This window comes from Dipodomys merriami, unplaced genomic scaffold, assembly GCF_024711535.1.
Source record: "Dipodomys merriami isolate MVZ:Mamm:240054 unplaced genomic scaffold, mDipMer1.0.p SCAF_34, whole genome shotgun sequence".
NCBI lineage: Eukaryota > Metazoa > Chordata > Mammalia > Rodentia > Heteromyidae > Dipodomys > Dipodomys merriami.
In genome coordinates, this window is record NW_027204937.1 from 16,765,464 (window position 1) to 16,780,839 (window position 15,376).

General features: G+C 41.3%; 1 protein-coding gene across 4 annotated transcripts in view; it reads right to left on the reverse strand.

Annotated features, from left to right (window-relative positions):
* LOC138803469 (nuclear transcription factor Y subunit gamma) overlaps positions 1-15,376 on the reverse strand; it is a 79,802-nt gene that overhangs the window by 22,405 nt on the left and 42,021 nt on the right. For all 4 annotated transcript variants that reach the window (XM_069987542.1, XM_069987543.1, XM_069987540.1 and 1 more), the window contains exons 2-3: positions 8,326-8,438; positions 1,010-1,081 (exon numbers count right to left, since the gene is read on the reverse strand). In XM_069987542.1, the coding sequence (XP_069843643.1) occupies positions 1,010-1,081; positions 8,326-8,430 (177 nt within the window). In that variant the 5' untranslated portion in view covers positions 8,431-8,438. The remainder of the gene's footprint in view (positions 1-1,009; positions 1,082-8,325; positions 8,439-15,376) is intronic.

Consider the following 15,376-nt stretch of genomic DNA (forward strand, 5'->3'; position numbering starts at 1 on the left):
CCCATACAAAGAGCTTTCAAGTTAAGGAAGCAGGTAATGAGAAGTAAGAACCTCGTTTTACCTAATAAGGGTAACTTAGTCCACTCCTTTTGTCTACTTCCATATCTGTAAAATGGAACCAAGAATTCTTTGTTGTTTGTTTGCTTTGTGTCGGTTGTGGAACTTGAACTCAGGCTTGGACGTTATCCCTGAGCTTTTTCTGCTCAAGGGTAGGGCTGTTTCCAGTCTTCTGGTAGTTAACTGGAGAGTCTCACAGCCTTTCCTGCCTGGGGTGGCTTTGAACCGTGATCCTCAGATCTCAGCCTCTCATTGAGTAGCTAGGATTACAGTGAGCCACTGGCACCCAGCTAAAACTTTTTATCCTATGGGGATACTGTGAAGAAGGAAGCTAATAAAGGGGGGAAATCACCATAAACTGTCAGCTTTATTTGCAAATGCATGAGATTATTAATTTTGAGAGATGAAGAAATAGCTGTTCTTTCTCTGAAAGTTGTAATGGAAGTAAACTCCAGGAAATATAGAAATGGCCAGTCATAAGAAAACCCTCTCACAAGTACAATTCACTCACTGAAAACAAACTTGTAAGACAAAGGTCAGAACAGGTACAATATGGTCATCAAAAATTTCTTACAGCTCAGACAAATAAAACAGAATTTGCATAATAGTGCTAAGATAACTGCACTGAAATGCTGAAACGTCATTTATAGCACAGAGTGAAAAGAACTGGGGATACCACTTGATTTCAAAAAGAAACTCAGCATCTTCTAAGTACTTGAAAAAAAACCCAGGATGTCTTTTAATTTTCAGAGAAATAGCATATGACAATTAAAACTGTTCAGTTTCAGCTCACATATTAGTTTTAGACAGAAACGAAATAAAATCAAAAGTTACAGGCAATAACAATGCTTTTATTTTTGTGTAATTAAACTTTGAGCTCTTGAGAAATGAATACTATCCTAGCATCATTTTAGCTTCATTATAAAGGGTAAACAAGTAAGTGTCAATTCACCTTCACATCTTCATCCAGTTTCATAATCTTCTTAATTCGAGCCAGTGGGAGCTCCTGTACCCGGAAATCTTTCTGCAACAGCAACAAAAGGAATGTGAGCAAGGAGGATGATCAGCCAGGTGGCACTGCACCACAGGCAGTTGTAAACACTGACTGGTAAGACCCTCCTTTCAGGAAATATGGCACAAGAGAGGGACTGATTAAATGAAGAAAAACAAGCTCCAGGGACAAGTTCTTCTTCTCTTTCTTTTACAGTAAAGTTTGAGGTCTGCAATATGAAGATTAAGATGAAATCTCTGCTTCCAAAGCATTCTCTAGGCCAGGAACTAGAAGAGCAAGGGACAGTAGCAAAGTGACCTTTGGCTCTTTTCGGCTAGTTCAATATTGGCCCTTTCTGATCTTTACCCAACCTGACAAGACAAACTAGGGAGAGGCTTCTTTTTCGTTACATCAACAAAGAAAAGCCTTGTCTCCAAATTTTATTTCAGGATGTGGGTAAAAGGGTATAGAGAAAGGTTGAGGTGAATTTACTGGTTGTCTTTTGGTAACAGCCCTGCCACTTTTTTCTTAACAAATAGGACTGAAGGTAAGGAAAATAAACACCTTTCACTGGATGTGATTTAGAAAAGGGTTTTTTGACCAGCATTACTCAATTTAAACACCCTCCTCCTTACAATTATTTACTTTATTTTATTTTATTTTTGGGTCTGGTCGTGGGGCCTGAACTCTGGGCTTGGGCACTGTCCCTCAGCTCTTCAGCTCAAGGCTAGCGCTCTACCACTTGAGCCACAGCGCCACTTCCGGCTTTTATTTTTTTTGCTTATGTGGTGCTGAGAAATCGAACCCAGGGCCTCATGCATGCAAGGCAAGCACTCTACCACTGAGCCACCTTCCCAGCCCCCAATTATTTATTTTATTACTACTGATATTTAAGCACATGTCCACAGATGGATGCAATTCTAGAATTAAATTTTGAATTTCAGAGCTGTAATGGAGAAAAAGATATAAAGAAAAGACTAATATCAGCGAAACCTGCTATAAATAGGTATTAAATAACTATTTGTTCTCTAAATGGTCTGAAATGTAACTCATCAAATCCACTATGATCACCTAGCAATTTGTACTATCATGTTATGAAAGAAGGAGCTATTAGTTGAAATTTAATAAAATTAACAAGCAGAAGTTAACTTTCTTTCTAAGACCACAGAAAACCTCGAGTATGTCAAAGAAGGCATTCTAGAAAAACATTACCAAGCTTCCTATTATCTATTTTATGATTATAGAAGGAAGAAATACAATGAGGATAAAATACATGCCAAGACACCTAATTTCTCTATGCAAGTCAACAAGCTGGTTGGCTGCCATGCAGAACTATGAATTTTTCTGTTCAAAAGTACTAAGTGTTTGTAATCCTAGCTAGTCAAGAGGCTGAGATCTGAGGACCACAGCTCAAAGACAGTCTGGGCAGGAAAGTCCTTGAGACTCATCTCCAATTAACCAACAAAAAGCAAAAGTGGAGTTGTGGCTCAAGTGGTAGAGTGCTAGCCTTGAGCACAATAGTTCAAGGACAGTGTCCAGGCCCTGAGGACCAGCACAAAAAAATATAACTGTGTCTAAAGGTTGCTGAGAATGTTATTCAGACAGAGGAAACAGCAAGCACAGAAACAGAGACCTCAAAACAGGGCTTGTTAAAGTTTAAGCCTTATGGCCTCAGTGCATAAGGGAGCAAGAGGACAGAGGAGTCTATATTGGGACCCATATCTGAAAGGACTTTAAAACATGTTTTCATCATAGAATCAGTCCCTAGAGTCTTCCTTCTTGTGTGGAACATTGCACAAGATAATGATGCTACCCCAAAATGCCAGAGAAGGCAAGGGTGTTTATTCCTCCTTTGGAAGGTCTCCTAGGATAATACACTGCACATGATTAAGACCATGTAAGTTAGCTCTCTTGCCAGTATGTATCATTGTTAATTTCCAAAACTGATTAAAAAAAAAAAAAAGACCTCCTTCCTCAACTTGAAAATAAAACATCACTTTTAAAATCTGTGAGACTATTCTTCAAAAGTAACCTTTATCACAGATAAAGATATCATAATCATCCCCATATTGTAAAGATATAAAATGAGGTAGACATTTATAAAATGCTTCAAGACCCAAAGCTTTTCTTTTCTGAGCAACTTTTCCAAGATCTCCAAAGCTTGAGGTCTCAAGAAATAGCGTGTGAGAAGTAAGTAGGTCTTAGGTGTGCATGGTGGTGGTGCTGATGGCAGTATTCACCATTGCTAGCAATAGCTAGCTATCTAGAATGCTATCTTAGCTAGGCAGTCACATGTAAGGGTTCACTATAGGCTTGTGGGGAGCACAAACCTAAGGACCACTTGGCTTTCAATTCAGTAATATGCTGATGTGAAAAGCATTAAACTCCTACTCTTCAAATTGATCTAAGAGAAAGAACTGAAACACAGGGACTTTTTTTTCTTCTCCTCTTAGGAATAATATCAGTAAGGTAAAAGAGCAGATTACTTCTCAGAATATTCTCATGTTCCTGACTACAATCAAAGAACTACTGGGTGCTGGTGGCTCACACCTGTAATCCTAGCTAGATCTGAGGATCGCGATTCAAAGCCAGCCCTGGTAGGAAAGTCCGTGAGACTCTTATCTCCAATAAACCACCAGAAAACCAGAAGTGGCCCTGTGGCTCAAGTGGTAGAGTGCCAGCCTTGAACTAAAGAGCTCAGGGACAGCACCACGGCCCAGAGTTCAAGCCCCAAGCCCAACAAATGGAAATGTGGCTTAGTGGTAGAGTGCTTGTCTAGCATGCATGCAGCCCTGGGTTTGATTCCTCAGTACTATGTAAAAAGAAAAGGCTGGAATTGGTGCTGTGGTCAAGTGGTAGAGCACTAGCCTTTTCAGCACACAGAGGCTCATGTACAGTGCCAGGCCCTGAGTATAAGCCCTAAGACCAGCTAGACAGACAGATAAAAATTGCTGTGCGAAACTGACAAATTTAAGAGATCAGAATTTACTCAATAAGAGTTGAGAATCAAGGAAAAGTCAATGGGTCTTAGGCTGTACTTTACTTATTTTTGGGTGCAGGTCCTGGGGCTTGAACTCAGGACCTAATCATTATCCCTGAACTTTTTACCTCAAGGCTAGCATTCTACCTCTTGAGCCACAGCCCCACTTTTTGGTGTTTTAATTGGAGATAATCAAACATTTATTGTGCATCTACTATATATATATGCCACCAAACTTCTCAGCATGTAATGTCTTAACATTGTAGCAGTACTTTTCAGTGCCATACAGGAGGAAGACTCTAGTTAAATCATCAAGAGATGAAATGATACAGACAATTCCCCTTTCATGCTTCTTTCTCTACAAAACCTGAAATAATCAATCATCTTTAAATTTCAAATAGACTGGATATCTAGGTACTAAACTTCCATCAGCATCTCAAGCTTCTTTGCTGGCAAGCAAACTTGAAAACTAAACAAAACAGGTTAAAAAATCAAAGCCCGGCTGGGTGCTAGTAGCTCACATCTGTAATCTTAGCTACTCAAGAGGCTGAGATCTGAGGATTGCAGTTCAAAGCCAGCCCAGTCCATGAGACTCTTATCTCCAATAAACCACCAGAAAACTAGAAGTGGTGCTGTGGCTCAAGTGGTAGAGCGTTAGTCTTGAGCTCAGGGACAGCACTAAAGCCCAGGAGTTCAAGCCCCACGACTGACAAAAAATAAAATAAATAATATCAAAGCCCATGGTTTCAAAGAAATGTTTTCATATCCATGTTTATAGCAGCTATTCATAAAAGGAAACAGGTTGGCAGAAGTGGCACTGTGGCTCAAGCAGTAGAGCGCTTGCCTTGAGCTGAAGAGCGCAGGGACAGTGCCCAAGCCCAGAGTTCAAGCCCCACAACCGACCAAAAAGAAAGGAAATAGGTTGAAGCAACCCAAGCTGTCATCTACTGACAGATGAATGAGCAAACAAAATAGTGAATACATATGAGATATCATTCAGCCTTAAAAGGAGAACACTGATGTATCTACAACACAGATGAACCTTGGAGACAATAAGTAAAATACGCCAGTCACAAAAGGACTATGATTTCACTTATATGAAGTATCCAAAGTTGTCAACACACACACACACACACACACACACACACACACACACACACACACACACACACACACACACACACACACACACACACACACAAATTTTTTTTTGGGGGGGGGTCTGGTTGTGGGGCCTGAACTCTGGGCCTGGGCGCTGTCCCTCAGCTCTTCAGCTCAAGGCTAGTGCTCTACCATTGAGCCACAGCGCCACTTCCAGCTTTTTTCTTTTTGCTTATGTGGTGCTGAGGAATCGAACCCAGGGCCTCAGGCATGCAAGGCAAGCGCTCTACCACTGAGCCACCTTCCCAGCCCCGTGACCTTAAATCTTCAGAGACTCTGGACACCTGCCTAATCCTGGATTTACTTTTCAGAGCTCAAACTGAAGCACAGACTTACTGTACTAGCCAATCTTATCATATCTCAGAGGGGTACCAGCACCTAAAACCAGTTTTACACCAGGCTGACCCAAGCACCTAAACTCAGTAAGCTTTACTTTAGATTATCCCCCAATAAAAGAGCAAAAGACCCCATTTCTTTTACTTTATAATTTCATTGTTCATTCCCTTTTCTATCTGAGATAGTACAAAACATACTATAGATAACTACCACTTTGAGACTGCTGAAGAGACATAGTAACTCTCACAAAAGCTACTGTCAACTGCTAAAAAACACTTCATGGAAACAAATACCACCAGGGTACATCCAGAATATGAATTACTCCAAAAGTCAGTGAGCATTTATCACAGTGAGAAACTGTTTTGTTTCATTTGTTATTCATTGTCTATCTCATGAGAATATTTTTTTCAGGCATACAATAATCTAGCCTGTCTTGTGTACTTACTACAGGATCCACAGAATTCAGAACAGTTAAAGTAGATGAAAATTAAATATGTGTTGAATAAAATGAATACACCGCTCTTCTTTATCAAAAGATAAAGGTTATTTAACCTAAGAAATCCAGTATCTACTCTACGAGTATACTGATACCTTCAAGGCAGGAATGACATATTCATTATACAGAGCTCCTTGCTCCATATGGAAACATTCATCATCAAGGACACGACATTGTATTCTGAAAATATTCTAGTTCTAACCTGCCTCTCTTCCTTTTACCACTTTCATACTCAACTATACTCCCAACCCAACCCTGAATGTGCTGTTCCCCTAAACATAAGACCCTTTCCTCTGGGTTTCCAAGTCATCATAATGCTTTTCTTGCTGTGTAAGATATACTCTCCCAGCCCATCCATCTGGTGAGTGCTCACTCATATTTGAAGACCCAACAAACATGCTGCATTTAGGTAAAGCCTTCCCTAACTCAACCAGAAAGAAACAAGCACTATGTCATGTCCTCTTATGATCCTAAAACACTTTGCCTTCACTGCCTTAAGATTCAACACTGTGTCCACTTAGTAAATACTTACAAAACAACTGGTTGTAATTAATAAAAACAAGGTAATAAGCTCCCCAAAGGCCAGGGTTATCTTTGATTTTTCTAAGTCAGTGGTTCTCAACAGAGGATGATTTTAGTCCAAAGAGGCATTTGCCAATGTCTGGAGACACTTTGACTTGTCACACTGGAGAAGGATGTTACTGGTATCTAGAGTAGAGACTAAGGATGCTGCTAAACATACTACAAGGCATAGGATAGCTCCTTACAACAGTGAATTATCTGACCAAAATGTCAATTATGCTGCTGGTGAGAAACTCTTTTCCTTATCTTTCTTCTATTCTCTCCTTACTCCTCTAGACAGGGTCTTGCTATACAGCTCAGGATGGCCTCAAACTTTCAATTTTCCTGCCTCCACTTTCCAAGCAGTTGTCACCACAACAGGTTTTTGTTTTGCTTTTTTTTTTTTAATTGGTCATGGGGCTTGAACTCTGGGCCTGGGTACTGTCCCTGAGCTCTTCAGCTCAAGGTAAACACTCTACAACTTCAGCCACAGTACCACTTCCAGTTTTCTGGTGGCTAATTGGAGATAAGCCTCACAGATTTTCCTGCCTGGACTGGCTTTGAACAGTGATCCTCAGATCTCAGCCTCCTGAGTAGCTGGGATTATAGTTGTAAGCCACCAGTGCCTGGCCAAGTTGTCTTTTTAACACCTGCATCAATGGCTCATGCCTGTGATCCTAGCTACTTAGGAAGCTAAGATCTGAGGATCATGGTTCAAAGCTAGCCCATGAGACTCTTAGCTCCAATTAACTATCAAAAAGCTAGAAATGATGCTGTGGCTCAAAGTGGTAGAGCACTACCCTTGAGCACAAAAGCCTAGAGGCAATGCCCAGGCCCTGAATTCAAGTCCCAGGAATGGCACACATATACACACAAAAATTAACACCTGCAAAGAGTGCGTGGGTCATAATAAATATCCCAAAAGTCTTCACCAAGCTGCAGAAATCTGGTAGGGCCACTAAATTAGGCCTAACAGGTCTAAAGGGTAAAATCTTCATTTTTTCCCCCCAGTTTTGAATAGATATGCCTTGAATTAAACTATTTTCAAATTAAAGTATCTACTATATACTCACATGTCTATAGAAAGCCATTAACTATAAAGGACACTTACTACCTTACCTCAGGTCAATTGTATATTTTCATTTTCTTATATACTATGCCTTTGTAAATGTGCTTGAAATTAAAAATGTTTTAGCCTTGAGCTAGGCAAGATGGATCAAACCTATAACCCTAGTTTCTTGGGATGTAGCAATCAGGAGGGTTTCAACTAAAGGCCAGCCCAGGCAAAAAAGCTCAATAGAGTCCCTTTGACCAACAGCTGTGCATGGTAGTCTGTGCTGTCATCCCAGCAACAGGGAAACATAAAAAGGAGGATGAAAGTCCAGGCTAAACCAGGCATAAAGACCCTATCCTGAAAATAATCAATATTAAAAGAGTTAATAGGGCTGGGAATGTGGCTTAGTGGTAGAGTGCTTACCTAGCATGCATGAAGCCTTGGGTTCTATTCCTCAGTACCACATAAACAGAAAAAAAGCCAGAAGTGGTGCTGTGACTCAACTGGTAGATTGTTAGCCTTGAGCAAAATAAACTCAGGTACAGTGCCTAGTCCTTGAGTTTAAGCCCCAGGGCAGGCAATGAATGAGTTAATATAGTGGCTCACAAGCATAAGGTCCTGCGTTCAATCCTCAGTACCATCTAAAATAGGGTTTAAGTCTTTAGCTATTGTTTTTCATACTTCCTTACCACTGTTAAGTTCCGGATTTCTTCCATGACCCGAGGCCAGAAGGACTGAAGGCTTTGCTGGGCATCACTGCTACTAGTGCCACCAAACCCTCCTTCTGTGGACATTTCGACAACTAAAAACACACAAAGACATGACATATGTTAGAATAAAGTCATAGCCAGGCATGGTACCCCATGCCTGTAATCTCAGCTATTCAGGCAGTAGGGATTCAGAGTTTGAGACCAACCCTGAGACACCATCTTAACCAATAAAGCTGCAAGTGATGGCATGTACCTGTCATCCCACCTACAAGTGAGACATAAATAAGAGGTTTAGAGTGGGAAAAATGCAAGACTCTACTCAAAAAAATAACTGAAGCAAAAAGAGCTAGGGCTGTAGCTCCAGTGTTAGAGACCCTGCCTAGCAAGGGAGAAGAAGGGAGAGAAGAAGGGAAGGAATAAAGTCACATCTTTTGTCTAAGTTAGTTGATTTCTTCATGGATATTTTCTCTAATCTGTTCAGTTTTTTTTAGCCTGATAAGGTATATAATTGTGCCCAAGAGCTTTTTGGTACATATTTAAATCTCTACAAATCATTTAGAGGAAAATTTTCCCTTCAACCCAGCTTCAACCAGACTATCAGGGAGCTCCAACTACAAAATCAAAAGTTTTTTTTCAAGTCCTAATATAATTTCACTTCCTGTAAAGGTAGAAAAAGTCCACCTGTCCTTCCATCCTTTTTTTCCTCCCTCCCTCTTTTCTTTCTTCCTTCATGCCAGTACCAGGGTTTAAACTCAGGAGCTCATGCTCTCACTCTTCCTTGCTTGCTCATAGTTGGCACTCTACCATTTGAACCATGCCTCCAAGACTAGCATTGTGCTGGTGAAATGGAGATGGAATCTTGTGGCCTTTTCTATCCAGGATAGCTGTGAACCATGATCCTCCAGGTCTCAGGCCTTCTGAATAGCTAGGATTATAGTACTAGCCACAAGTAACCAGCTGGTCCATAATTTTCAATGTCATTTTCTCCAAAGCCTTTTCAAGTTATATATGAGTTCTCATACTCCATTCTATAGTTTTCAACACACAAAGGATCCCTACTGATTGAAGTATCTAAACTGAAACTGCACACTTTCCAAATTCTTTCCTAGTCTGAACCCACACACAGCACACCAACAATTAGAAGTTTAAAAGACAGACTAGGCACTAGCTGTAATCCTAGCTATTCCAGAGGCTGAGATCTGACAGTCAAGGTTTAGAAGACAAATCTGAAAGACTCTTATCTCCAATTAACCAGCAAAAAGCTGTAAGTGAAAGAATGGCTCAAGTGGCAGTGTCACCCTTGAGCTAAAAAACTAATAAGCAAGAGCAAAAGGTCCGGAGTCCAAGACCCAATACTAACACAAAAGGAAAAAATAAAAAGAGGTTTAAAGGTAGCTAAAAACAATGGGGAAGTAGTAAACTTAAGATCATGACAAGAGGGTCAGAACTTGCAATTGGCCAACAGCTTTGTGATGAAGGAGGCAAGATCAAAACAGATCCCCACATTAGCTAATATTGTAATGTCTTTAAAAGACTATAATTAGAGGGAAGGTTAAAAAGTAAAAAACAACAACAACAAACTCCAAAAGGCTTTGTTTACCTGGCCAAAAATAAAAATATGTGAGAACCAGTTTAGCTAAACACAATGTATAAGAAACTTAAGTGATCTAAGAATTCCTATTCTAGGAAATTATTTAAAAGGCTTAGCCGGGCGCTGGTGGCTCACGCCTGTAATCCTAGCTACTCAGGAGGCTGAGATCTGAGGATCGCGGTTCAAAGCCAGCCAGGGCAGGAGAGACCGTGAGACTCCTATCTCCAATAAACCACCAGAAAACCGGAAGTGGCGCTGTAGCTCAAGTGGTAGAGCGCTCGCCTTGAGCTGAAGAGCTGAGGGACAGCGCCCAGGCCCAGAGTTCAAGCCCCACGACCAACAAAAAAATAAAATAAAATAAAAGGCTTAATATGCCAGTGACAGGCTGCTAGCAGAGATTTGTGTAAGTCATTTAGAACTAATTCTGAGGTACTGCAAGTACCAAAACTAAATGTCAAATGATCAAATGTGTAACCTTCCAGGCTCTATGTACATATGCATGCCTGGCAGATCACTCTTCATCTGTAATGGAATGAGGGCTAAGAAACATGTTTAGACTGAGAATGTTTGATTCACTCTTGACTGTTCTGTCTGGGATTGTCTTAGTCTCTAATTTTCTTTCTTTTTTTCTTCAAAAGAAATGGAAGGAGAAAAGGGAAGTACAATCTTTAAAGCAGATTTTCACTCTGATGTAATTACATTGGTTAGTAATGATGTAATGGGAAAAGGTTTGGAGCCAACTTCTAGTGTCTGAGGCCTATAAACAGTTCCACACATCAACAGAACTGTTTTAACTAACTGTCTGGGAAGCAATTTGATCTTGGAGTTTCTAGTGGGAGTTAAAGAGAAGTGTTGAATCACTACATAAAACCTTGAGTCCCAAATAACCTGGTGAAAACCCCTCAAATCAGCTCCAATGATATTTTTACCTATCACCACTTGCACATGGCCTATATACACTATAATATTTGTAGTCAAAATATAAAAATCAAGGCAATCTAAAGAATTTTATTACTAGTTTCCTACAAGATAAAGAAAAATGAGACTTTTTTTTTTTGGTGGGAGTGGAGTTGGTCGTGGGTCGTGGTCTGGGTGCTGTCCCTAAGCTCTTTTGCTCAAGGTTATACCACTTTGAGCCACAGTACCACTTCCTGTTTTCTGGTGGTTACCTGGAGCCAAGAGTCTCACGGACTTTCCTACCTGGGCTGGCTTTGAACCGAGATCTTCAGATCTCAGCCTCCTGAATAGCTAGGATTACAGAGGTGCACCACCAGTGCCCGGTTGAGACTCCTCTTTTTTTAAATGGAGAAAAAAAAATCTTTCTAGAAACAAAAACAGTTATCAAAAAGTTCAAAATAAGCCAGGTGCTGTTTTAATCCTAGCTACTCAGGAGACTGAGATCTGAGGATCACTCTTCAAAGCCAGCCCTGGCAGGAAAGTTCTTAAGACTCATCTCCAATTAATCTCTAGAAAACTGGAAGTGGAACTGTGGCTCAAAGTGGTAGAGTTCCAGCTTCTTGATGGCTTATTGGAGAATAAGAGTTTCACAGATTTATCTATGGTTTCCTACTGAGTCCTGCAGGTTCTGAGTAGCTAGGATTATAGGTAGCCACTGGTGGCTAGCTTCCACAACTCTATCTTTTTTTTTTGGGGGGGGGGGGGGTTCTGGTCGTGGTGCCTGAACTCTGGGCCTGGGTGCTGTCCCTCAGCTCTTCAGCTCAAGGCTAGCGCTCTACCACCTGAGCCACAGCGCCACTTCCGGCTTTTTTCTTTTTTTGCTTATGTGGTGCTGAGAAATCGAACCCAGGGCCTCAGGCATGCAAGGCAAGCACTCTACAACTGAGCCAACTTCCCAGCCCCTCACAACTCTATCTTAAGTGAGCATCCAGCTTATATTTGATTCCCTGCCTCTCTAAATCTGGGCAAGTAGACTACTAATAAAGCATTCTTTTCCATCTTCAGACAGTTCTAACTATTCTTTACATTAAGTTTAGTTTACAAATGAAGTTCCAGCTGAACTTTAGATTTTTGAAAAGCCCTTTATGATTTTGCCATCCAGCAACCTCTATTTTTTTTTATTTAATTGATTACAAAAGACAAAGGTACTAGGTACTATTGCTATTTGGGACACCAGATCTTCTCACCAGGAAAAAGAAAAAAGTGGGGCTGGGAAGGTGGCTCAGTGGTAGAGCGCTTGCCTTGCATGCCTGAGGCCCTGGGTTTGATTCCTCAGCACCACATAAGCAAAAAGAAAAAAGCCAGAAGTGTGGCGCTGTGGCTCAAGTGGTAGAGCGCTAGCCTTGAGCTGAAGAGCTGAGGGACAGCGCCCAGGCCCAGAGTTCAGGCCCCACGACCGGACCCAAAAAAGAAAGAGAAAAAAGTTTGGAACATGTTTTCTAGTATCTTTGCAGAGATGACTAGCCTCTCTTTCTCTCTCTCTTCTGAAGTCTTACTTTCCCCAATTCTAACATCAAATTCAACATCTGAGGGTATGTCTCTGTTACATGAAGCTAAGTATGAAAATGCTATTATATATATATATATATATATATATATTTAAATTTATTTATTTATTTATTTTTGTCAGTTGTGGGGCTTGAACTCCGAGCTTGGATACTGTCCCTCAGATCTTCAGCTCAAAGCTAGCACTCTTCCATTGAACCACAGTGAACCGGTTTTCTGAGCGGTTTATTGGAGATAAGAATCTCACAGACTTTTCCTGCCCAGGCTGGATTTGAACCACAATCCTCAGATCTCAGCCTCCTAAGTAGCTAGGATTATAGGTATGAGGTATGATCCACCAGCGCCTGGACAAAAAAAAAAAAAAAAATCTTATGAAGGGCTAAGAATGTAGCATAGTGGTAGAGTGCTTCCGTTACATTCATGAAGCCCTGGGTTGAATTCCTCAGTACCACATAAACAGAAAAGGTTGGAAATGGCACTGTGGGCTCAAGTGGCACATTGCTAGCCTTGAGCAAAAAAGAAGCTTAGGGACAGTACCCAGGTGCTGAGTTCAAGCCTCAAGACTAGAAAAAAAAAAATCTAATGAATAGCCAGGCTTCACAAAAGATAAGGGGTTGGAACTGCCAACAAACTCTTCTTACAGATCTGCTCACAAGCCGGGTGCCAGTGGCTCATGCCTGTAATCCTAACTACTCAGAAGGCTGAGATCTGAGGATTGCAGTTCAAAGCCAGCCCGGGCAGGAAAGTCCATGAGACTCTTTTTTTTTTTTTTTTTTTTTTTTTTTTTTTTTTTTTTTGTCGGTCGTGGGGCTTGAACTCTGGGCCTGGGAGCTGTCCCTCAGCTCTTCAGCTCAAGGCGAGCGCTCTACCACTTGAGCTACAGCGCCACTTCCGGTTTTCTGGTGGTTTATTGGAGATAGGAGTCTCACGGTCTCTCCTGCCCGGGCTGGCTTTGAACCGCGATCCTCAGATCTCAGCCTCCTGAGTAGCTAGGATTACAGGCGTGAGCCACCGGCGCCCGGCTCCATGAGACTCTTATCTCCAATAAACCAGAAAACCAGAAGTGGCACTGTGGCTCAAGTGGTAGAGGCTAGCCTTGAGCTGAAGAGCTCAGGAACAGAACCCAGGCCCAGAGTTCAAGCCCCAAGACTTGAAGAGAAAAAAAAAAAGAAAAAGATCTGCTCACAGGGACATATTTTCAAACTGGCAACAAAGCCACTTTTCCTTCAAAAACATTTGTTTGCTATCACTACAAGATGCTCTCTAAAACAGATATACAATTGTATTATCACAGGAAATAATAAGGCACAGTAACGAATATAAGTAATTCAAGTGATAGAAAAAGGTATGGATAGAACATTTCAAATTTTGTTTCTGTGGAGTAAAAAATGGCATCTATTCACCACAACTTTCTCATCCCTTCATGAATAAACGATTCTACATTTATGACAGCAGTAAAATACTATTAGCATTTTGTAGGATGATATAAAAGGTATAGAGCTGGGAAGGTGGCTCAGTGGTAGTGTTTGACTTGCATGCATGAGGCTATGGGTTCAATTCCTCAGCACCACATAAGCAGAAAAAGCTGGAAGTGGGTGTGGCTCAAGTGATAGAGTGCTAGCCTTGAGTTAAAGAGATGAAGGGCAGTACTCAGGCAGAATTCATGACCGACCAAAAAAAAAGTATAGAGGCTGGGAAGGTGGCTCCGTGGTAGAGAGCTTGCCTTGTATGCATGAAGCCCTAAGTTCGATTCCTCAGCACCACATAAGCAGAAAAAAAAAGCCAGAAGTGGTGCTATGGCTCAAGTGGTAGTGCACTAGCCTTGAGCTGAAGAGCTGAGGGACAGTGCCCAGGCCCAGAGCTCAGGCCCCAGGACTGGACCCAAAAAGGTATAGATAGTTAAGAATGTTAAAAGCTTGAGCCCCAAAACTATAGTCCATTAGAGAAATAAGGCTCTGAATGAAATTTCCCTAGAAGATAACAACTCTCACTTATTTATGTTGCTGCATTACAACATAAACCACATAACATACAAAGCCATAAGTATGATCTTACTCCATAGCGGAAAAAAAAATCAAATATTATTTAGAATATTGTTAGGTGCCAAAAGTTGTGAAGCTTGCCTAAATTAAGAGTAAGTTGGGACCTGGGAACTAGTGGCTCACAGCTGTAATCCTAGCTACTCAGGAGGCTGAAATCTAAGGATTACAGTTTGAAGTCAGCTGGGGAAGGAAAGTCCCTGAGACTCTTATCTCCAATAAGCCACCAAAAAGCAAGAAATGGAGCTGTGGCTCAGGTGGTCTAGCTTTGAATAGAAAACCTAAGGGACAGGGCCCAGGCACTAAGTTCAAGCCCCAGGACTGGCAAACAGATAAAATAGTGAGTTGGGCCATCTTCTCTGCCCCACAAGAAATTTCAGTATCTTTGACCCTCCAGCCAAATGACAATAAATAAAGTTTTTCAGGAAGAATGGAGAGTAACTAGTTTTTCAGGCCCTGAAACTGAAAGGGAATTCTGAGGTAAGCTGGAAGAAATTGAGTTGTGGCCTAGGTTAAGTTGTGTCCTAGAACAAACAGCCATTTTGCTTCATGGTCCCTTCTAAGACTTACAAACAACATCTTGCCCAGTTTCTGGCAGGATGTCTTTCAGTGTTTAGAAGGGAGAAGTATAATTCTAAAGAATATGTCAAAGATGACAACTTAAGAGCTTTAAAAATTATTTGTCATAGGAAGTGGTGCTGTGGCTCAAGCGGTAGAGCGCTCGCCTTGAGCTGAAGAGCAGAGCACAGGGACAGCGCCCAAGCCCAGAGTTCAAGCCCCACGACCAACCAAAAAAAAGAAAAAGAAAAAGAAAAAGGACTAGGACATTTTGGGGGCTGGGAAGGTGGCTCAGTGGTAGAGCGCTTGCCTTGCATGCCTGAGGCCCTGGGTTTGATTCCTCAGCACCACATAAGCAAAAAAGAAAAAAGCCGGAAGT